Genomic DNA, 22,838 nt, shown 5'->3' with positions numbered 1-22,838 from the left:
GGGGCGCAGCTGCAAAAGTTTGCGCACCCCTGGTTTAAGGCACCAAATGAGTTAACCATTTCATACAGCCCATTTCTCCCAATGGGACTCAAAGCACTTCAATTACAGTATGTTGCACGGTACTCAGCACAGAAGATTTACAGTGTCCCTGCCCACGAGTTTACAATCTGTTTTTTTTGTGCCAGAGTGGATAAACTGGAATGTCCAAGGTCACAAGGAGCCAACACCGGGAATTGAACCAGGTTCCCCCGACTCTGCGTCAGTTTACAGAGTCAGTGCATTTACTCACTGAGCCACTCATCCCCGGAACAGTCTGCCTTGCACCAGCACACCTATTTTTTTATATAGGTAAAAGTAGAGTCTCAACAGCTGAAATTAGTTTACTTCAGCTCCAGGTGCCTCGTGTCCCGAGACATTTACCCAGAAACGTGCCGCTGGTTACTTCCTGACCTTTTAAAGACAAGTCACGCAGGCTTTAAAATATTTCTCAAGCTGGAATCTGAGAAACCGAGTTAATAAAACACAAAAACAGTAGGTGTTTCACACATGCCCAATGTGAAAAACAGATGATTTTATTTCTACAGTGTAATTTATAGAGAATGTGGCAGGCACTGGCATCCCCATTACAATTGCAAAGTGTAATATCATGTCAATGAATGTTCTTGGATTAAGGGACTGCTGCTTTATTAGTTTGCTGATTGGTCTGTATTTCTACTTGCTGGTATATTAGTATACATTATGTTCAGAAGACATCTGGTTCTGTGTCACAAGGTTACGAGCTATCAAACTATTGCATAAGTTAAACTTGGTGAAGTATCCTTCCACTGGAAGAGTATTACCCCCTTCTCAGATCACTTATGTTCTCCTTTGAAAGAAGTCTGGATGACAAAAGAATGACGGGTAAAAACGGCTGAAAAGAATAATATTTATAAACTTTATCAAGTACAATTTTACATTCACTAAAAACGTTTTGTTTTTACACTTATTACTAATGCTACATTATGACCAAACCTACAAATGGGTTCCTGTAACAGATGGCTGGCAAACAGAGCATTGATTTGACTACTATGATTAACAATTGGCCATGGGGAATATTCAGAAAAAATATATAGGCTTGTAAATGCCTTAGTAGGAACGTATTGTCTCACTATTAAAGCTCAATCCACTAAAGTTTTTCGTAATAGGTGTATTTGATACAAAATATGTAAGTGTATATGGGTGTGGGGGGGGGGGGGGGGGTGCGGGGTAAAAACCATTTCGATTCTCGAAAAATATTACAAAACCTAGTAGTTTTTGACAATGACTAAAAACTTCTTCCCATGGTGGGTACATGAAACCCTAACAAGAACTTTTTAGGTTTTTGGTCAAAGTTTACAAAGTTAAACAGCTAAAAATGCCTAGGAATGTTCTATGGTTCTGTGTTTTCACTTTTTTTGCAGCGTCAATGTGTTTGAGAGGGACTTCACCTAAACTCGCTGCCAGGGTTTAATAGGTAAAGTATGCTTAAAATTAAAATGTATTTTGTGATGCAATATTCTGCAACAAGTTCTATACGTCTCAAATTTCGACCATAATCATTTAAGGACAGTTTCATCTACAGCACTCTGGTATCTGGTATCTCGGTGCTCCAATAAAGCAAGTAAATGCCTGAGAGTGTCATGTGAACACTGGAAAATGTATTTAGGTGTTAACACTGCATGACAAAATAATAATGTTACATTGTCAAGAGGATGTTGTCCCATGTGGGATAACCTTAAGGCTGCATCCATGGATCCTGATTGCGTGCTGAAGCGCACGGAGGCTGAGGGAAAGCGGGTGCTTTCCTTGGCCTTAGACTGCGTGCCGTCCGGGGGCGTTTTGGGGGGGCGGGCCAGTGAAGTCACGGAGCTGGTTCGCCCTCATTGGGCGAACCGCTCACGTAACCGGCCCTGCGCTCCGGCAAGCGGGAAAATTTAAAATTTAGCTAAGACTTACGCTTCCACACGCTTGCGGAAGCGTAAGCGAGCCCCTGCTAAAGCCGCTCTCATTGCGGCTGCAGGGGCTAAGTGCCGAGCGTAAGCGCGCCTCAGCGCTGACCATGTCCAAGGCCTTAGTCAGAGGTGGTCAACTCCAGTCCTCAAGAGCCACCAACAGGTCAGGTTTTAAGAATATCCCTGCTTCCTCACAGGCAGCTCAATCAGTGGCTGTCTTCCACTGAACCATCTGTCCTGTTGGTGATTCCTGCGGACTGGAGTTGTCCACCCCTGCATTAAGTATTAAGTGAGTAACACTGTTTAAGTGCTTAAATCTAAGGGGGAGATTCACTAAGTGCAGCAGCAAAGAATTGCACCTCAACAAGACTGACCATTACCCATGTTACTAACTTTCTCTCCCCCCCCCCCCCCCACTCCAGCAAAGAGCATTAAAAAAAAATTTAAATAAAAATTTTTTTCCCCAAAAGGCCTTGGACAGACGGACGTAGTGTAGCAAAACAAGTGACTGATTTACAATGTTTTAAAGATTCACAGCAACATTTTCCTATACTTTATGTTCTTTAGAATACTATAAACAGTAAAGTTGAAATTAGCTATTATAGCCCATGTTATGAAGCATTTGTGCATCAAAAACTTAGTTCTGCCTGACCAAATATACTGCAACTACACAAGAATTAATTACATGATTGACAACTTTATTCATGCAGTTTAAACTGGTACAAAAAAAAAAAACAAAAAAAAAAGAACCACAAAAGCAATAGTGTATGAACAAGGGTGAATTAACTTAAAAAAACTCCGTCCTTTAAAAGATACTCTTAAAGTTATTCTTGGTGACCGATTACAGAAGCAGTGCCAAGTGGTCTGTAATTGCCTAGTGATACTCAGGGTTCATTTAAGGTCTGCACTGAATGCAAGACCTGATGCTATGAATAGAAGAAAATAAAACAGGCAGTAGGATGAAACGCTGCATGCAATTGGTTCACTTGCTTCCCTTTCACACTTCACTTAGTAAACCTCAAAAAAACCTTATCGGAGGTTACTTTTTTTTCCTAATAAGAACCTTTGAGGTCTATGTGGAAAACTGCTCTGTGCTGCCTGGTGAAGTGGAGAAAGCAAAATAATAATAATAAATAAATAAATATATATATATATATATATATATATATATATATATATTTATTGCGTGGAAATCCATGCCGTGTGATATATCACACGGCATGTATTTTCACACGAACACAACTGCAGGCTTTGGGCCTTTGTAAATGCAAAATTAAAGAAAAACAGCTAGAAAAATAAAACGAAAATAAAGGATGGAAATCTGCTTTAAAGGGCATCACATGGAACTCACTTTAAATGTCATTTTAGAAAGGGGGGGAGGTTGGGAGGGGGAGAACTGCGCCGTTAAGTGCTAAATTCATTCAGCTTTATCCCTTTTACCCACACCCAATTTACACATTACTCAAACATCAAACAAAATCCAAAAATAATCTTCACTCCCTAAAATAGTGGTGGATCCACTAACAGCAAGCGACGCATTGGAGAGAAAAAAAAAAAAGAAAAAGGGACACAGACTATTTAAAAAGGCAACAAGCATTCATTGCTGTGGAGGAAAAAACAAACAAAAAGGTTGTAACAGTGCATCTAGAAGTGTCTCCAAAACTGCCCATTTGATCCTTTTTGCCTTTAGTTTTCATGACGCACTGAAGATAATCAGGAACTTGAAGTATAGGTAAAATGACTTAAGATGACCTTTGTATTGACCAGAAGACCCAAGAAGTTTCTCTAAAAACACACTACTGAAGAAACTCTACATACCACTGGGAATTAGGTTGTGATCCCCAGATTTATTGCCTTCAAGGTCTACACCAGGGGTGCGCACAGCAGTTAAGAGGTCTCGCGCTCTCCCCCAATGCATTTAAAGTAAAGGCTGGGGACCGCGCGAGGCCTCTGTAACCAACTTACCTTGGCTTCCAGCGACGCGTCATCACAGTAACCCGACGTCAAGTGATGCCACAACGCTGGAGTCAAGCAGGGGGGGGAAAGCCCAGCAGGGGGGAAAGATTGCACAACCCTGGTCGGCTACACAACCAAAACCTGACAAACACCAATGGGTGGATTATACTTCAAAAAACTTTTTCAGCAGCAAATATTTTGCAACTCAATCTACATTCTGCCCAAAACAGGAAAAATAAATGTGCGATTATTATACAAGATAATTTGTGCCTTTTAACTTCGCTATAAATAAAGTAGTAACAGGGGTCTGAGACTGGATTGAAAGGCCGATTGTTTATATTGGCCATTATTTTATGGATAGCTTAGTATATAAAAAAATAAAAATAGAAAACCAGATCCAGCGACTTGGGATTTCCCTACCAAGGGTCTAAAGCAGGCCTGCACAAATCCAGTCCTCGAGGGCCGCAAACAGGCCAGGTTTTCAGGATATTCCAACTTCAGCACAGCTGGCTCAATTAGTGGCTCAGTATGACTGAGCCACTAATTGAACCAGCTGTGCTGAAGTAGGGAAAGCCTGGCCTGTTTGCGGCCCTTGAGAACTGGAGTTGTGCAGGCCTGGTCTAAAGCATTGTTTTTCAACCAGGGTTCCTAGGAACCCTAGGTTTACCCGGGTATCCCTAGAAGATTCCCTGCAATGTTCAGATCATTTTAAAATTGCACCAAATACAGAAGAATTCACACTGCATCTGATCTCAGACTTGCTGTTAGAGAGAGCTGGGGTTCCTCAGAATTTCACATAGGGTTCCTTAAAAAAAACAAACAAACAACAAAACAAAACAAAAAACCAACACACGGGTCTCACGCAATGCCAAGTATCAAGAGTGGAGTCAAGTACGCCAAAAATGTAACAAATTCAAGAAGTAGCAAAAAAATTAAATAAAAAAAAAGTTCATTTGAATGGTAGTTATAGTAGCATCCAACATTTCGGTGCATACAAACAAGCACCTTCATCAGGGATTATAGTGTCCTTAATTAACTACCCACCTCCTTCCTAGTGCCAGGTTCTGCCACGAGTGCAAAAAGCATCTCCAGGGTCGCCACGTTGGGAACCACAATGTGAATGTACTTTTTTGCTACTAATTGAAATCTTTCAAATTTTGGTGTGCTGACTCAATTTTTCCATGATAACTATATCTTATGGATAGCATCCCATTTAAAAACGTATGCCTATTAGCCAGATTTTCAACGTTTACATAGCACTGGGTTACAAACCTGGCATTTATGTAGTACCTCTTCCCCCCACAAATGAATACATTTATGAAAACACAAGAGAGAAAAACCCATACGAAGCACTGATGAAATGCAAAAGAATCAAATTTAACCAATAAAGACTTGTGTTTTCATCTATTTTTCCCATAGCACCGCCACCAGCCTTATTTCTGGCACGAGATAGACATAGATAAAAAAAATTCCCATCATACATCTACATGTACTTGAATGTATACAGGTGTATCAGACTAAAGTGCAAGAGATTGTGCGATATATAGATTAGACTCCCTTGTCCACTGCTTTGAAACGCCCTGACGAAGTGGGCGCTTAAGAACCACGATGGTGGCAAAGCTGTCTATCACCACACATGGGCTTTCCAGCACCTAGCCAGGCAATACTACAGCAACGGTACAACTCGTGTGGTGCTGGTGCATGTGATCACTCAGACATAAATGGTACAGTATATCTATACATAGCGAGACAACGCTGCCTGCCAAGCATTCTGTCCTATAAAGCAGCGGTGCGCAATCTGTGGGGCGCGACCCCCAGGGGGGGCGCGAGACTGCCGACGGGGGGCGCGGGGTTTACAGAGGCCCCGCGCGCTTCCCGAAGGCACTTAAATTAAGTGCCGGGGGAGCTGCAGGGCCTCTGTAAACCATACTTACCCGTGGCTCCGGCGGCTTCCTCCTGGCGTCGCCATGGCAACGTGGCGTCAAAATGACGCTGCGAGGTCATGTGACGTCACGTTGCTATGGCAACGTGACGTCATTACGCCGGAGCGCGGGTAAGTTGGGGTTGGGGGGGGCGCGGGAGCGAGGGGACAGCCGTCAGGGGGGAGCAGGGAAAAAAGTTTGCGCCCCCCTGCTATAAAGAACAGTGAAATGGTCACGTTTGGAAGGGAAACCTCAAAACGCCATTACTCCAGAGATAGTCAGGCACTGAATCTATACAAAGTGTCAAAATTGTTTGTCTTGACAATATTAAAGCTGCAGTTCAGGCAATATCCTGCATGTGTGGGTTTTTTAATAAATCAGTTCTGTAGTAAGAAAAAATACTTTTAGCATTTTCTGTTTTTAAAAAAACAACTTTGAAAGACCAATTTTCTTGTATTCTATTTTAACAGCCATTTGCTAAGGCACTGCCCCTTCATGTCCTGTCACAAGCCCTGTCACACCCCTTTGTCAGCCCTGCCCTCCCTCTAGCACATGTCAGTGCAGGAGTGCTCATGAATATTCATGAGCTTCCACTGACAGACAAGCAGAATATAAACAGATCCCTTCACTAATTATGTCACCAAATTTCAACCTATCAATACATGGAGAACGAATTGACCGGCAGTTATACAGTTCTTTCGGTAATTAGAGATTGCACACATGAAACTATTGAAGTAAAAAAAATTAAAAAAAAAAAAAGACTGAACTGCAGCTTTAATGAATCATACACATTTATAAACATCTTGCAATAAAGCATTAGTAATGTTTAATTCAAATGTGTATGCTCATGCTAAATGTCATGTAAATAAAAAAAAATGGGACACCAAGATAAAATTTGTATTTACAACCAGTTAAGCATTTGTCCCACCTTAGGACTTCAAGATATGCCAAATCCATCCACATTTTGAACACTTTGTTCATAGGAGAAAGAAGAAAATTACCACCTATGAAAATACAACTGTTCTGACAATTCTGAATGTAAAATCTTAGATTTCCACTATAGCACGGCATGAACCCGAAAGATGCATTTGTTAGAAACTTACATTTGAAAGTCAACAGGTGGAAAATAGGATTTAAAACATCAACGTGCTCTAAAGCATTCTTATTCAGGTGCAATCCAATATACCACTGTGCCAACACCGTGCATGTGTTAGTGTAAAAAGTTATTAGAAAAGGACCGTCCTGCTATGCTGGTAGAATGTATACATGGCAGAAAATAAATAAATAATGGAACCAGGTTTTTCATTTACGATGCTGTCCCCCCATGAGAGATAACAGGGGTTTCCTGGGAAAGATTTGGGAGTGGCAGACCATGGTGTTCAAACCTTTCCCAGCCTGATTCAGGTCAGGTTTCTGAGGCAAACATCAAACATTCTCATTTTATGCAAATTCGATGCATTCACCCAAGTGCATCAGTAGTTATTCCCAAAACCCGGTGTGGGTGGTGGGCCTGGGGGAGAGGTCGGAGAATCCACTGTTATATGCAGTTTCAAAGTCTTACCACAGCAATACTATTTTTTACATTCACTGGATAAGTGGCCTCTGTTTCTTTGAATGCACAATACGTTTTTAAAGGTGTTACTTTGATCACAATGTAACAGTGGCTGGGTACCCTGTAGTAAAGTAGGTTAAATCTAGAGATAAGAAATCTAGTATTGCACACAATGGAAATGATTGCAATTCAAATGACTATAGATTTGTTTTACCAGAACATGCACTCAATTAAATCCTAGCGAATCTTGAAAAGCAGACCTGGTTTGTACTTTCCCACAAGTGACACTTCCGTGAAGCACTAATAATGCATTATTCTACACGATATTCAGCTCCTAAACGTCTCAAACATGCAGAACCCGGTATGATCTAATTAAAAGATATCTGAACTCCGAATAAAGATCTTATTTACTTTAGCGATATGGCTCCAGGTAGTTTGCTGTGACCCAACAGTTGATGCTTCACTAAAGCCTCATTTATGGGTGTGGCCGTACAGGACCTCTTCAGAAGTCCTTTGAAAGTATGTATTGGAATAAAACTGGTTTAAATCTTCCTTACAAATATCTCAGACATGGTTAAGAGGAAAGTTCTTACAGGATGCTGTACTTGTCCTGATTTCGTATTCAAGACCGTATCAGATCACGCAGCACCATTTTCAATGAACGGTACTTGTGGTCTGTACGTATCAGGTCAGCCACATCCGCCCAACTGCTGTTCTCCAGAACATAATTGATACCATAACTATGTACTGTTTCAAAGCTTAACAGGAGTTTCAAACCAACTTACTAGCAATATAGCAACAAAAAACTTGCTATTTTACCAAAACACTGCTGTATGGCATGCTTAGGTGGTAGGCCATTTGTTGCATACTGGAATAATACGGTGGGGTAAAATATCCAGCGTTCACCTCATTAAACATTTCTATAAAGGGGCCTTTACTTTAAAGCCTTGACAGTTTTAGTTCAGCTAGAATCTCCATCTAAATATTAGGGTCCGAGCTGGTCTACTTTGGGATCTATTGCTCCAGATTATAGCCAGCTATCAAGGACATTTATAAAGATCAGGCAAATTAAACCACCACTCCAAGGAAAATTACATTTCGTAAGAGAATATACACACTTTTTTTTTTGTTACCATCGTAAGAAACAAGACGTGCCTATGAAATAAATATATATATATATATATATTTATTTCATAACAGCATGAACACATACATTCATAATCTTAAATTATGCTAGAAACTGGATAGGGATTTAAAAGTAATTCCCAATCCCAAAAATGAACTGGTGGGACTCCTTGGTAGTCGTCATGACAACCATGTTGGTAGGCCTGTTTCACATTGCACCATTACAATAAATGAGTGGGCAAAGTTTCTTTAAGAGTATAGCAAAGCCGGTTCAGGAAACACCTAGGCCTATCAAACCCTGCACCGTCCGGCGTTTTTAGCAAGTCCGATAGATAGATGACCAACCTCACTGACATACCTGATGGAGACATGTATACATTTCTCAGTTATTGCCCTTTAAGAGAACTTGATTAAACAAATACCGTACTGGTCTTTACCGAGGTCATGTTACAAAGGAATCCAAGGTCACCATAACATTTTTTCTGCAGCTTCAGAACCATTAAAAATCACACAAAGTACCAATCTGAACATTCAACCATACCCCTGGGGAATAACTTGCACTGCCCTCCTGCCATCTGATTTTTGTAATTTCCCATTCAGCACCATATTGGCAACAACAAGGGCATGGGAAACATGTACTAAAATATTAGGAAACATCTGCATTAAACTCTATAGCTGAATATGTTAAAGGTTTGAACTTGCATATTGCGGCCCATTATTGCACCATTTGTAAACAAGAATACCAACTTCTGGAAGGCTTCTTGTTGCAGTGGGAAGGTGGCAGGTAACACACAGGATCCTTATTGATCCATTCTGTCTGCAATGCTGTTAGCATCCTCTGAGGGGGAGCCTCTTCAGCGCTGGATGTAATCACCATCGATAATTCTTCTAACACCTGATTCAGAAATGTCCAAGTAGGTAGTCAAAGTTGGAGCATCCAAAAGCTTAGGCAAAATAAACAGAACCGCTGAACTTTTAAACACCCATCATTTCAAGCAGCTGTGATATTCGCGGTGCTACAGGTAAAAAAAGGGAACTGTAAAATAGTCCACATTCAAGAAATATAAAATATAATCCAGGTCCGCATTATGAAGCGTTACAGGAGGTGACTTGCCATATCAGTCTTTAGCCCTTTAATAATGCGATGTTTAGACTATAAAGTATGTGTGCTAATCCTCCTTGGTGCATTAAAATTTGACAATCATTTAGTAAAAACCCAGATGCCTGTCTGCATGAACCCTGTTTCCCAAGTACATGCCAGCAAGAAATGCACCAGCCCGGGTGCAAATGTTCAGCAATTTAGCCGAGAAATGTGAGCAGCCGCGCTGTCTCCGGGGTAGCAGGTATAGAAGGCACAGATAAAAAGGAGCGGTGTGCAGGGGAATTTGTGTCCGCCTCGGCTACAAAAGAGACCAGAGCCCCGTGATCAATATTGGCGTGAAACCGGGTCTTGTAAGGTCAATCAGGATCACCCAGACAACTCCGGATTGAGAAGAGACTGAACACACCCAGGACGGAGCCTGCAGCTCGGATACACCGCGGCGTGCCACCCTGATAAGCCGCCACTCACAGCTAGCGTCACCCCGAGGTGTCCGTATCAGACGCGGGCGCTTAACATGCGATGTTCTCCCCGCAGAGCCGTGACTCGCTGCGGTGCACCTCACGGCCGCTCGCAGGCCGGGCGGGATTTACTCCAGCGGAAGGCCGCTCGGCCTCGGGTCTCCGCAGTCTCTTGTCAAGGTGACCGTGCCCGGCAAGGCAGCGGCGGCTCCTTCCTCAGCGCTGTGTGTCGGGACTCTCCGGTGTGTGTCTGGCCCGGTTCGGTATATGATGCGGCTTCTCTCTCTCTCTTTTTGCTGAGCAGAATCCCCGGCTCCCAAAACTCTGGGCTCTCCCAGGTCTCAAGCTCCACACCCTGGAACGTACCACTGCCGCCCGCGCGCAGGGGGGTGTGTGGGGGGAGGCGGGAAATAACAGCGCGCGCCACAATCACAAGACCCGACCTCCGATGGTCCGCCCCGGCACCTCGACCCCCGCCTCGGCTATCGCTGTGTTAGCGGTGTAACGCGACCGGTAGTTTTATATAAAAAGCGGCGTATTCGGCCGCCTCTCTCCCCCTACTGCGTGTTGTCGCCTCCCACAGCTCCGAACCATTTATAGTAACGTAAGCAAATCTATGTCAGGAGGGGCGCGCTCCCGCCCTATGCGCGGGCCCGACACAGCCGCTTCCGCTTCAAAACGGGCGGGAAAATATATCGGGTTCACTTCTTTAGCGCCTGGCGGGTTAATGCACTGCGGCGGCACCAAAAGCGTTAAGAGCATGACTTGTCTGTCAGTCGGACTTTGCAGGCAGGGGTGACTGCCGTGCTGTGTGAGACGCACAAAATGGCCATTTCCCAGCCCTCCCTTTATTCATGGAGTCTCGCGCTCTCAGGGTGGCTCCGCTACACGCTCTGTGCTGGGGAGCAGGGCGCCCCTAAAGCGTCTCATGCGGTTACGGTGCCCGTGATGTGAGCCCCCAGCGGGTCTCTCGGGCGGTAAGGATGAGGGCCGTGCTGTAACTGACAGACATGTTTGATTGTGCTGAGTCACCCGCTCGTCTCTGAGGTACTCAGCGGACGTGTCCAACTGCGGGCGGGAAGGGGGGAGGGATGCGCGAGCACTGCCCCAAGCTGCACCAACGCCTTAGCAACAAGCAGCCGATTGGCTGGCTCACACAGCGGGAGTGGAACATGCTAACCAGCCATTGGCTGACGAGCAAAGTAAAGGGACGTTGATTGGCTACTTGCGCAGGGACTCCTTGCTAAGAAAAAAAAAACAAGGAACCAGCTGATAAAGCAGCAACTGACAGAGGCGCAACCAAGGGGGAGCAGCAGCACGGGGAGGTGCACAGTGCAGGCTGCTTGTATAATACCATTCCCCTTGTTTTCAGTCTACTCCAAACAGCGTCACCATACACAATCTATTTTTAGTAAGAACGTTCATAAAAAGGTAATTAACCCGAACTTAAACAATATTGACAAGGATCACACGGATAAAGCAAGGCCATCATTCAACCTGCAACGGATTCGTGTGCAGGCGGAGTGGGGGTTAAACGTCACTGCGGGATCACCACATGATCAAGTCTAAAGGTATTCACTAACATGCCCCAATGAGGCGCAGAACCCGCCCCTCGCAGCCTTCCCCTGACAGCCACATGTGGTGCCAAACATCAGCCACTTAAGAGTAGGATATAGGCCGTGCCACTATAGGGTTACATTAGCGCTTGTGCAGGACACGTGACGTGCCGCATGGGACCAGTATCTCCTAGGAGTGATATTTAAATCCTTACTGAAAAACCTCATCTGCCTATTGCTAAAAACTCAAATGTGACAATGGTCACGAATGAGATCGGTCACGATTTCCCCCATTTAAGGTCATGACAAGCGGTCACATAATCTCGATTCCATAAAGCAGTTTAAACACATGTAACCAGACACACATTTGGCCTTTCCATGGAGTAAGGTGCATGGGTTGTGTGTCCCCCACCAATCACCTTGAGAATCAGTGTGTCCTCTGCCCAGCTGATCTCTCTCCTTGACACTAGCTCTTTCATGGTGTCTGTTAGTTGGCTCAGCATTTTCCCCCTGAAGATTTAAAGAGGCAGGGCTAACTTGGTCCAAATTATGCTAAATGTAGTGGGTGCTTAAAAGGTTAAATAAAAAATTGACTAACAAGGGATTTTGCCCCGTTTAAACTTTTATTATTACCGTGGTAACCACATGTGTTTTTTTACCTTTGTTTACAAAACAGTGTTTAAATAATGACCTCAGAACAGGTCAACTAAACTCACCCTCCCTATACCTTGTAATCTTTATTATTTCATATGTTATCAGTGGTACCTTCAAGTCCCAAATTGTTAGTGTAAAAGGTGCATTGTCCATTGACAAGTGACACAAAAATCAGACACTGAAGCTCTCCTACAGCCCAGTATGTTCCTTATAATGCTGGCAATACTTAAACTACTTCTCAAACCAGGTCACGTTTCTATTTTATAAAGCAATGATCACAATCATGTGTCGGAGCGGTCCCCAATCCTGCCGAACCCCATAAATCACACCGCATGCTCTGCTTCCACATTGTGTGGCACAATATCCAAAGTGAAGTCGTTTACTGCACTGCTTTGCTCCAAATTCCTACTTTCTTCCTCACACTAATAAGGTTATGGATCCAAGAAAGATGGTTATTACTAACAATTTTGTTTTTCCAAAAAAGTATTCCTAAATATAATCTCTTAATGTAGCGGCTCTACTAATTTCTTAAAGCAGCAGTCCCACTTGGGGCCAATTCTCAAAGATGGACAATCGCCACAGGATCCAGCTCTCTCCAGTGGCCAATAGAAAGGTACGGCTGCGAGAGATGCTGCGAGAGATGCTGCAACTTCTTATTCGTGACCCAGTGTAGTTTCTTTCAAAACTGGCTTTTTTTAAAAAAAAAAAACCTACGAAACCAGGTGTGGCCCCAGAGGTTTGGGGTCCACTGATCAATGCCAAGTTACCCCCTGGTTCAGGTAAGGCAAGCAAAAAAAAAAAAAAACACAACTACGGGCCTGATCTATAAAAAAAAAAAGTAAAAAAAAACAAGTAATAAAAGGATTGTGCAGTTCTTAAAATGTTGAAAACTGCAATAAAACAAAATTAATATTTTAGGATTTGGAATAAACTTAAGATGTTAATGCAGTTGGCTCAAAAAGATACATATTTTTATCAAGTAAGAAATCTCTTCATTTACATGTTCAACTAGCCAAAGCATAGAGATGGAAAAAAAAAGGAGCGAAATAAAATAAACACAGAGGCGTATACCCACAATGCTATACACATGGTTGAGGCCATCTTTAATAAACCCCTCTGAATGTTCCCCTCTATAAACATGTGCAACCTGCCAACACTTTGTACTTTTGAAGTACTTTGATTATAATGGGTGCATAATGAAAGGTAATACACTTGCTACTTATATACACGTCACTCCTGTTTAAAAATGTATATATCGACAAGATAAAAACACTTAAAAGAAAGCAACTCTGATTTAGGAACCTTTTAGTTTTCTTAATTTCTTTAAAAAAAAAAAAAAAAACTTCAAAGGCTTTTTGCCTACACCAAAGCTGAATGTTAAATAAGTGGGACCACGCGTCAGGAAGAAGTTTATAGAACAATAAAATCCAGTTCTATTCTTTCATGTTTAGTATTACCCCTTTGGTGTTTGAATATGCCTCAATGTTTCTTTTCCAGTGCCATGCAGTAGAGAGATCACTTGATTTGTAGTTCTTGTTGAAGGTGCACACTACGTTTGGATAGTAGCAGGTGTATTAAACATTTTACTTACAAAATAAATGCAACAAACGTCAGATCAATCTTTTGTGGTTAAAGAGTTAGGCGTGATTGTAAATAGCTGGGCTATCATGCTCAGAATCCTGCAGCAGCAAAGTCAGGGTGGCGATGGAAAGAATCATGGCAACATTTTGCCCATGTATAAATCTCAAACAAGACTGGCCCATGAATATGGAGTAAAGTTTTGGGCACCTTACTAAACATCAAAGAACTACGAAAAGAAATAATCCCTTCTATCAATTTGGTAATTTTTTTGTCTTATACGGAAAGATTTTTAAAATGAGGATTTTCTGTGTGAAAGATGTTTCTATGAGCCAAAATAAATATTTACTAATGTCTCCACGCTCAATAAAAAGGAACTTACAAGCGAAATTCCCCACTCAAGACTACATTTAACAAGGGGTCTTCACGTGAGGATTATAGGATAAGAGATTTCACCAGCAGCAAAGGAAAGGTTTCTTTACACTAAGGGCACCAAAATGTACCATCATTGACAGATACAGCTAAGAAACCTAGATATCTTTTTATATGCGGAAGATAAAACGGCATATTGATCCAAGTACATGTTTACCTTTGAGCCATAACTGGCAAGTTTAATTTACCTTGCTTTGCATCAATGAATACTCTGAATATTTCACTTATAATTTAGAATGAATCTCACTGGACATTTTTTAAACCTAAAATACGTTTGAAAATAAAGTTTCCAACTTTTTTGGAACCCCAAGTCAAGTTGTATGGAACCTTAGAACACAGGCTCGAAACCACAATTCTACTTCTTGAATACTCTTGTAATAAATCACATTAGAGTTCTGTCATATGGTACATCTCCCAATTCTGTAGCAACACAGATCAGGGTGTGTAGTGGCTCTGTTCTAATCAGAAATCCCCTTTGACAATGCCCCTCTCTAACATATGAAAACATGCATGGACTCTAACAGCTTCATCAACCCTGAGGGTCTGTAATGCATGAGAGAGGCATGCGACAAGACGTCTCCGCAGTGACGTTGACAGCATGTGCACAAATAGTATCAGATGTATTTGCCAGCACTGACTGGGTTGTCCATTTTTATACAAAAACTCAGCACGACATCTGTATTGCTCTTTATTTGCACCCATACCACATCCCTTCAAAACGTATGTCTAATTACAGGATAGCCAACATTTCTTCAAGAACTTCTACTGCATTATTCCCTTCCTTCCCAACTAGCCTCACTTCTCCCATTAACCAGAGAAATCTACTAGTGAGGGCTACATATCAGAAAAAGATGGCAGCCCTCATGAAGTGAAGTCTGAAAAAAGCTCTGTTCTATAATTAGATTTGATGGGGGGGGGGAAGAGAAGTTTACAATCCTACAGCTATGCTCCTTATCTCTGTACTCTGCACCACGTTTCTTTTCTGAGGGGGGCAAATTCTTCTCCCTCGGAACATAAACTGCTGCTTTAAGAGTGTTATCAATCAGTCTTTTGTAAGTAGCAGAGATTCCCTCAGCACTAAGCATAAGGGCGAAATGTTCCCGTGCATGCCTCTGCAGGCTCACCTCTAACATTTCCTCTGCTATGGCAACAGGCTCCCTATTGGCTAACAGAAATGCTTTTCCCAGCCAATCCCGGGAGCCCCTCAGCGGTGATGCATGTTGCTAGGTTATATATGATGCAGTGAATGATTATGCCCAAACAAAGAGAGAAACCGGAGCAGTTGAGGCGCTCCAAAAATACCCCTTTTCAAAGCCACTGCTCCTTCCAGGAACATGCAGATATAAATAACGCACTGCAGTTACCAAATCCCAATCTGTAACCAATATCCAAACCAATCACATTTACTGCACAGCAGCCAACATTTTCCACTGGCACTTTGCCAATTTAACAGACATGTTGAAAGTGCTTTCAGATCAAATGTCCCTTTCCTTCCAGTCTCAAACCTGGTTGAGCACGTGGAATGTAACTTGCTGCAAGATGTGCTGCAACTACATCTATTAAAAAGCACCCGTCAAACATTGAATTGTACCTTAATAAGTACATTAAATTCTGTAATGTTAATAAACCATAATACTGTGTAAGTGGCCAACAGTTGGATATTTTACAGCAATATTAACAATGTCATCATGATTATAAAAGATAAGCCCTTTTCATAAAATAGGAAGTTATCAACTCTCCCCTCAATGATGTGACATTGTAATCACTGCACCAATTTTTCCTCTGTTCTATGCACACAAGCTGCACAGCATTAGCATTTCCTTGTAAAAGATGTAACTTGGGCAAGTGCTTTTCATTTCAACACAACCTTGCAAAGTGCCACATGTGCTTTCAGGCAAACATTGTCAACAGAAGATGTAGACAATTTCAGTTACAATTTTCACCCATCTAGTGCAAAATAATGCTGCAGCCGTATTCATCCAATCAAACATAAGGACATTTTTTAACACCTATTTGAGACCCTTTTAATATAATATGCCAACACATTTTACATTAACAATTTCGGGAGATAACCGTTTCCCACCATTTAACTCTAATCTTATTATCTGGTATATATCATTGCAAGAATAAAAATACAGTTTTGCTTTAAGGTTAGAGGTTGGAATCAATGCGTTCTGGGAAAGTAAAAAGGTGACTTTTTATTTCCCTGGATGGAAGGAATGAAAATGCTACGGTTACTGATAAAGAAATCAGCCTTGTTTATAAATTATAAGTCAGAAAATGTAGCCACGCACTCAAAAACAACATGCGCAAAGTGTGCGTCATAAATATACAGGGTGGGCAACTCCAGTCCAGAGCTACCAATAGGTCCGGTTTTCAGGCTATCCCTGCTTCAGCACAGGTGGCTCAAAGACTGCAATTGGCCACTCGTGTTTTACCAAGACGTGTTAAATATCTCAACAGTTAAATGAGAGCAAAATACAATGTTTCATGGGAATCATCTCCCTAAGGTAACCCATAAAGTTCTCTGCTCGATACAGGTTTTAAAGGCCTTCTGACTGGAGAAACAAATCTTCCTTAAGCGATTCTCCCCCCACCAAAAGAGCCTGTGGTCACACTTATCTTGTTCACGCTAAAGTATAAGATCCTGCGAGAAGGAACTTCTTTACCCCCTGTATTAGTGTACGACACTGTTTTATGCAAAGGTGTTTAATAACCATTGTAGTTTGCGGGGGAATGTTAGTGAAATATAAACACTTGATTTTGCAATTATTTCTCACAGAGCTTAGATGCGACTATACAACATCTTGTCTGGACATTTACTGTTGGCTGTTGCAATGTGGCGAAGTCAGGGACATTTTAGTATCCAGACAAGAGTAACTGCTACTGAGAACTAAAAGATGAGCCCACTTACTAAAATCTTCTGAGTTCCATATTGGTTAGCATTTAATGAAGGGTATAACAAGAAAGGTAAAGATCATTAGGTAAACTGCCCCATTTTAAAACATCTATTTTCTGTTGAATGAAAATGTGCTTTCATTCATCATATCAGTTATGTGAGCATCCCAATGAACACATTGGCGAAACCGATATAATTGTGATATTTCTTGTACGCCTGCTTCTCACTGACCTATTTATACAGATACTATACAAGATGGGCAGAGATGGCAGCAGAGGGTAGATAACAGATCACACAGGTGTGCTTCACTGTAAGAGGTAACTCCAAACACTGCAGTGCGAGGAGGCTCTTGGTTGAGTAGAGGGAACAAAAATGCACTGCGGTCACAAAAACTGCTCGACATTTTCAGGCCCATTTTACACGCAAGATATTTAGTTGTGTGACTGCAGAGGCGTATTTCAATGATACCCTGTCGTTTAACCACTTGCATCCGATAATGTAAGAATAGATAGGTGAAACAGATACAAAAACAAAGCACTAAGAACTTAGCTCAACAGTTCACAAAGAAGATACAAGCCACCTTTCAAAACTGCAAACAATACAACTGGTATAAAGTAACTTCAGATGGGTAATTTTATCAAAAATAAAAATTGTTATTTTCTAAATACACAAAACCAAGGAAATGTTTTATAAACTACATGACAGCTTGACCTCAAACATGAAAAACTTTGTACATGTGTAGGTACAGGTATCATTAAAATCAATTTACAAATCGTGGTATTTTATATACTCTAATGCAGGGGCAGCTAACTCCAGTCCTAGAGGGCTAGCACCAGGTCAGGCTTTCAGGATATCCCTGCTTCAGCACAGGTGGCTCAGTCACAGCCAGCTGTGCTGCAGCAGAGAAAGCCTGACTGGACCATCCTGAAAGCCTGACCTGGTGGTAGCCCTTGAGGACTGGAGTTAGCCGCCCTGCACCAATGCTTCTTCACAGGGTTCCAGAGCAATGCTTGTGATTTCATGTTACAGCAGGAGGCGGTGTAATGGCACAGTACTCATTCCACATTTTCTATCATCATGTATATAACGTTTTCTTTAATAAAGTTTAAATGTTATTATATATCTTGATTGCCTCAGTGTGATCATGAAATTACAGTAATGTATAAGATGCAGACAAATGTAACATTTTATTACATATTCGGAAGAAAAATGTTTTAAACTTCTTCAACTGCCAGTGGGCCCACTACACAGAAGGCTTGCATCACAAAATGAAAGAACTCTTAAGCAATGCAGTTCTGGTTATGGGTTACTTGAGCAAATAGTTATGTTGTCCCCAAATAAAACATTCCTGTGCACATCTCTTGCCATTTATAGAAGGTGATGTCACCAGGTTAACTTGACCCATGTATAGTAATGTTTGGGTCCACATCCACACATAGGATGCATGTGTTCAGCATAGTATAGCAGTACAATGTTGGGAGGGAATGGAGGAATGGATGTCAAATTTACACGCTGCAATGTATTACAAAACATTGCACTTTACTCCCCCCCCCCCATATCTATATCTCTATATATAAAATTAAAAAAAAGCGAAGGAGCCTGATCCCACAGGAATAGTTACCATACAAGTATCAGCCAAAGTGCTTTAAACATATTGCAAAGCAGCTGACAATCATTGTGCTAAAAGGATAAAACTCAGCAGAACTATTCATTAAAATGTTTACTCTGTAGAAACAAAAAAAGTGAGAGACCATTTTAACTGTGTATGTAAAAAAAAGTAGCTGTAACTCATTGCTCCAGCCATCTGTTTATTAATAAGTATCAGATACTGGGTGTTAAGTGCAACTAATATTTTATGCAGAAACAAGAGGAAAGTATGAGATATTGTTCAGCCCGTGAAGAATCCGTGTCCTGCATGCTTCAAACCCTCTTCTGGTTTGTATGGGTTGAACAAATGTGTGAAGATGTTCCAATTAAATTAGTTGATTTTTGTATTATAAAAGGAGTAAATGAGCAAAATGGTGGATCTTTAAAAACATTGGATTAAGCATTTAAGGTAGAGTACATTGAGCAAATGTATAAAGTTACAACCTAAAAGATCAAGTTGTTGACACTAAAACTAATGTTAAAGTCCCACGCTAAGAATACCACATCAAGGAATGCATTAAATATTGTATGTATAAAACCAGCATATAAATATAAATATTGACTCCATGTTTGCACTTGTAGTAAGAATGAGTATCATATCTATGCCCATTACCCCGTAGTTGCCTAAAGTATATAAATCCTAAAAAGACCAAGTCATTAGAACCATGCATAGAATATTCCGTGACAGCTATCTGACGATATAAAACATGATTGTGTAAATAGATTAATATACCGTGCAACTTGTAGCTCTGCTGAATGTATAGGAATCATAATTTAACTAAGCTCAAAAGGTACAATGAAATGTAATGTTAAAAATGTATAACATTCATATGAGGCAAGTATGCAGACGTCTCTGCACAAATAAGATTTCTTTAAAAAGGCCCCTCAGCCTTCAATAACTCTGAAGTGGTGGGGAACAGCAAGTCAGCAATTAAGATTTATTTATTTATAAGATGTCCTTTTCAAAATATGACCAACAAAAGCATTAAAACCTATCCAAACTGACAAAATATACATTAGGAAAAATGGCCTGTCCAGTTTAGGATAAGAATCACTTGCAACAGGGAGAAAAGACAATAATTAAAAGGATTTCTGTGTCCAACATGCCAGAACTCTGGGATTTGGGAGAAATGTGGTGTTATTTTGTACTCCACAAGTGGACAGCTCCTCCTATTCATGCAATAGAAGTTTTGAAAAATCCACCAATACAAGAACACCTATACTACCTGGCATGTATTCATTTGATTTGTAGATACAGTCAAAATTAATACAAAATATGTATTTGCTCAACTGGAAGGTTCCATGTTTTTATTTAAGGGGTAATCCCACTTGGACTTCCCAATGTAATTAAAGTTCTTTAACAAAAAATGCAACCACCAGTAAAGTAAAAATGTCAGTTCTATGTGTCATGTGTAGAACGAATTGATAAACATATCAATGTCATCTGTGTGTTTTGCTCATAGGTGGTATTTCAATTTAAAAAGGAGCATGGGATATAATGGAGTTCTCACTTCAAAATATACAATACTGACATCCACTCGAGAAAAACCCAAAGTTACAGAAAATTTAGAGACAACATACTTAAGTACAGTTGTAATATACATTGGTGGACTATTAAATGATTAAATATTTTCTAGCTCCCACTATCCTTGCTTCAGTTCAGTGTGAACTTGTGAAAACACATCCATGCAATGGCTGACCATCATATACTCCATAAATACATATTTTTATAACAGTGTACTGACAACTGCAGTTACCAATTTGTTTTTACTAATGACCTTCATTTTGATAATCTGATATTAGTACATACTTATGCTCAGAGGCAGAGTTCCATTAAACAATGAATCTTAAACTTGTATTATATTTAGTTTAAGTAGCAGAGATGCTCAATAATAGCAATCAAAAGAACAAGCCATTAACTTTATCTGAGACTTACTACAGCTTCCAACATATTTGCATTAAAGCTTTATTCTATAATGAGACACTGAAAAACCTAGCCAGATCTAAAACACCTGCCCTTAATACATGGACAAAATAAGAACCTACACTTGTGGGGTTAGGCAACACCCACTAGCAAAAATGTCTTCACTACAATAATGCAGGCCAAGCACTAACTTAAATGGCTTATTTCCACAAACAGTGTGCCATGTTACTTTTTACTTCAAATAGGATTATTATTCTCAAATCCATGCTACGGGTTTCACACACAGCTAATGTACTGCTGCTTTTTAGGAGATGAGGGCCATGGTTGGGAAGGATAGGCCAATGTATCAATATTAGCATTCTTCGCTGCGCTCACATTATAACATGCACCCGACATACAGTCTAGCTTTTTAAAGAAAAAAGTACCAAACCAAAGCAGATCCAAAAACCAACATACTACAAATCTTTGACACTGAAGTCAATATCATGGGCACAAAAAAAGTGCTATAAATACTGAAGAAAGCATTGTGCGAAGCAAAGCACCACAGGCTGCTGAAGAGTATAAGAAACATTTGGCATCACGGTAGTGTTTTAATTAAAAAGCCAATGTTTCACTTCAATAAAACAGTGCATGGTGTGTGCTATGCCTGCTGCTTGTGGTTGATCTCGGCCTGTGAGGCAGCTCTCTCTCTCTCTCTCTGCAGATGTGGACAGCTCCCAGCAAGTGCAACGAATGAAAACTGCACCAGATGAAATGATCAAATCCAGATCCCAATGTGCAAGCACAACCCCCTGCACCGGAGAAAGGACATATTTCCCAGCACTTTGCGTGCACTGTCACCTTAGTGATAACTAACATTGCTGGGCATATATTTGCCTGTGTGCACTGCCAAGTGAAATGACCGATGTCCCACTTATTGAGGTCTCTAATGGCCGGAGTATAAGATCTCTCTAATGGCCGGAATATAAGATCCCTGGCATTTTACTCCCCACATGTAAATGCGGAACTCACAACTACGTTAATGTGTAGGAGCAAGTTAAGTATCACCCCCCCCCCCGGAAACCTCCCTCCATTGAGAAATTTGGGGTCACGGTAGAAGATCTGCAATAGGTGCGCCTCACTGGTTCCGGACAGCATGAACCCATTGCCCTGGTCCTGACCCGGTCTCCCTGGCCTGTGCGATGAGGAGGACATGCTGCCCGCAGCGGGTGTGATAATGCAGCCCTCCTCCTCCCACAGGCCGCGCCCGGGTCCCCGGCATCTCCTGCCTGACAGCGCGCAGGCCAGACCCTGCCTCTCCCCCCCTGCGCCCGGGTCCCTGGCATCTCCGGACAGCGCGCAGGCCGCAGGACAGACCCTGCCTCCCCACCACCCCCCTCCGGTCCCCGGCACCCTGCCTCCCGCCTCACACCCCGGCGCCCGGCATCACCTGACAGCGGGATAGACCCTGCCTCCCCCCGGCGCCCTGCCTCCCCCCGGCGCCCTGCCTCCCCGCGCTTACCTCAGCGGTCACTTCTCCTCGGGCGGACACACATCATGCACAACCCCCCCCCCCCCCTGCCCGGAGCTCTGCGGAGGAGGCCGAGGCGGTGCGGAGCCGCCGAGCTCTGGCTTCCCCTCTCCCCGGGATCGGGCCTCGCTGACTCGTCCTGAGCCGTACCGGGTGAGCAGGGGGAGAGGGCTCGGCACGGTGACCCGCGGGGCGGTGACAGCTCGGCACCTCCGCCGCTCAGTAGGGCTCCGGCACTGGGTTTTTTTTCTCCCAGTAATGCAACACAAAATGGCTGCGAAAACAAACCGACGCAACGGCCGCTGAAGAGAAATCACGTGACTGCGCATGCGCAGAGCGAGGCCGAGTCCCGCTGAGCGGCCTGCGATCTGCTGCCTCCGCTGGGGGATTAGTTCCTGCGTCATTGTTAGCGCCCCGCCCATCACGCGAACACCACGCCTTTTATCAGTTAGCCCCGCCCGTTTAATATGGGTACACGCTCTGTTGTTGGAGTCAGTTGGGTTGCACCATGGGCAAAAAGAGCATGATAATGGAATTGTGGTTGGACAATAGG

General features: G+C 42.2%; 1 protein-coding gene across 2 annotated transcripts in view; it reads right to left on the bottom strand.

Annotated features, from left to right (window-relative positions):
- LOC142497864 (dual specificity tyrosine-phosphorylation-regulated kinase 1B-like) overlaps positions 1-22,595 on the bottom strand; it is a 53,611-nt gene extending 31,016 nt beyond the window's left edge. The window contains exon 1 of one of the 2 annotated variants that reach the window (XM_075606254.1): positions 22,277-22,595. Coding sequence is in view for 1 of the 2 variants with exons in the window: in XM_075606252.1 (XP_075462367.1) it covers positions 9,273-9,402 (130 nt within the window). In the remaining variant the exon portion in view is untranslated. Of the gene's footprint in view, positions 1-9,272; positions 11,141-22,276 lie in introns of those variants that run through there. The other variant, XM_075606252.1, reaches the window with a different exon arrangement.
- Between the last annotated feature and the right edge of the window lie 243 nt (positions 22,596-22,838).

This window comes from Ascaphus truei, chromosome 6 (genome assembly GCF_040206685.1).
Source record: "Ascaphus truei isolate aAscTru1 chromosome 6, aAscTru1.hap1, whole genome shotgun sequence".
Lineage (NCBI taxonomy): Eukaryota > Metazoa > Chordata > Amphibia > Anura > Ascaphidae > Ascaphus > Ascaphus truei.
Note: the sequence above shows the minus strand (reverse complement) of the source record. Positions and strands in the feature narration are given on the sequence as shown.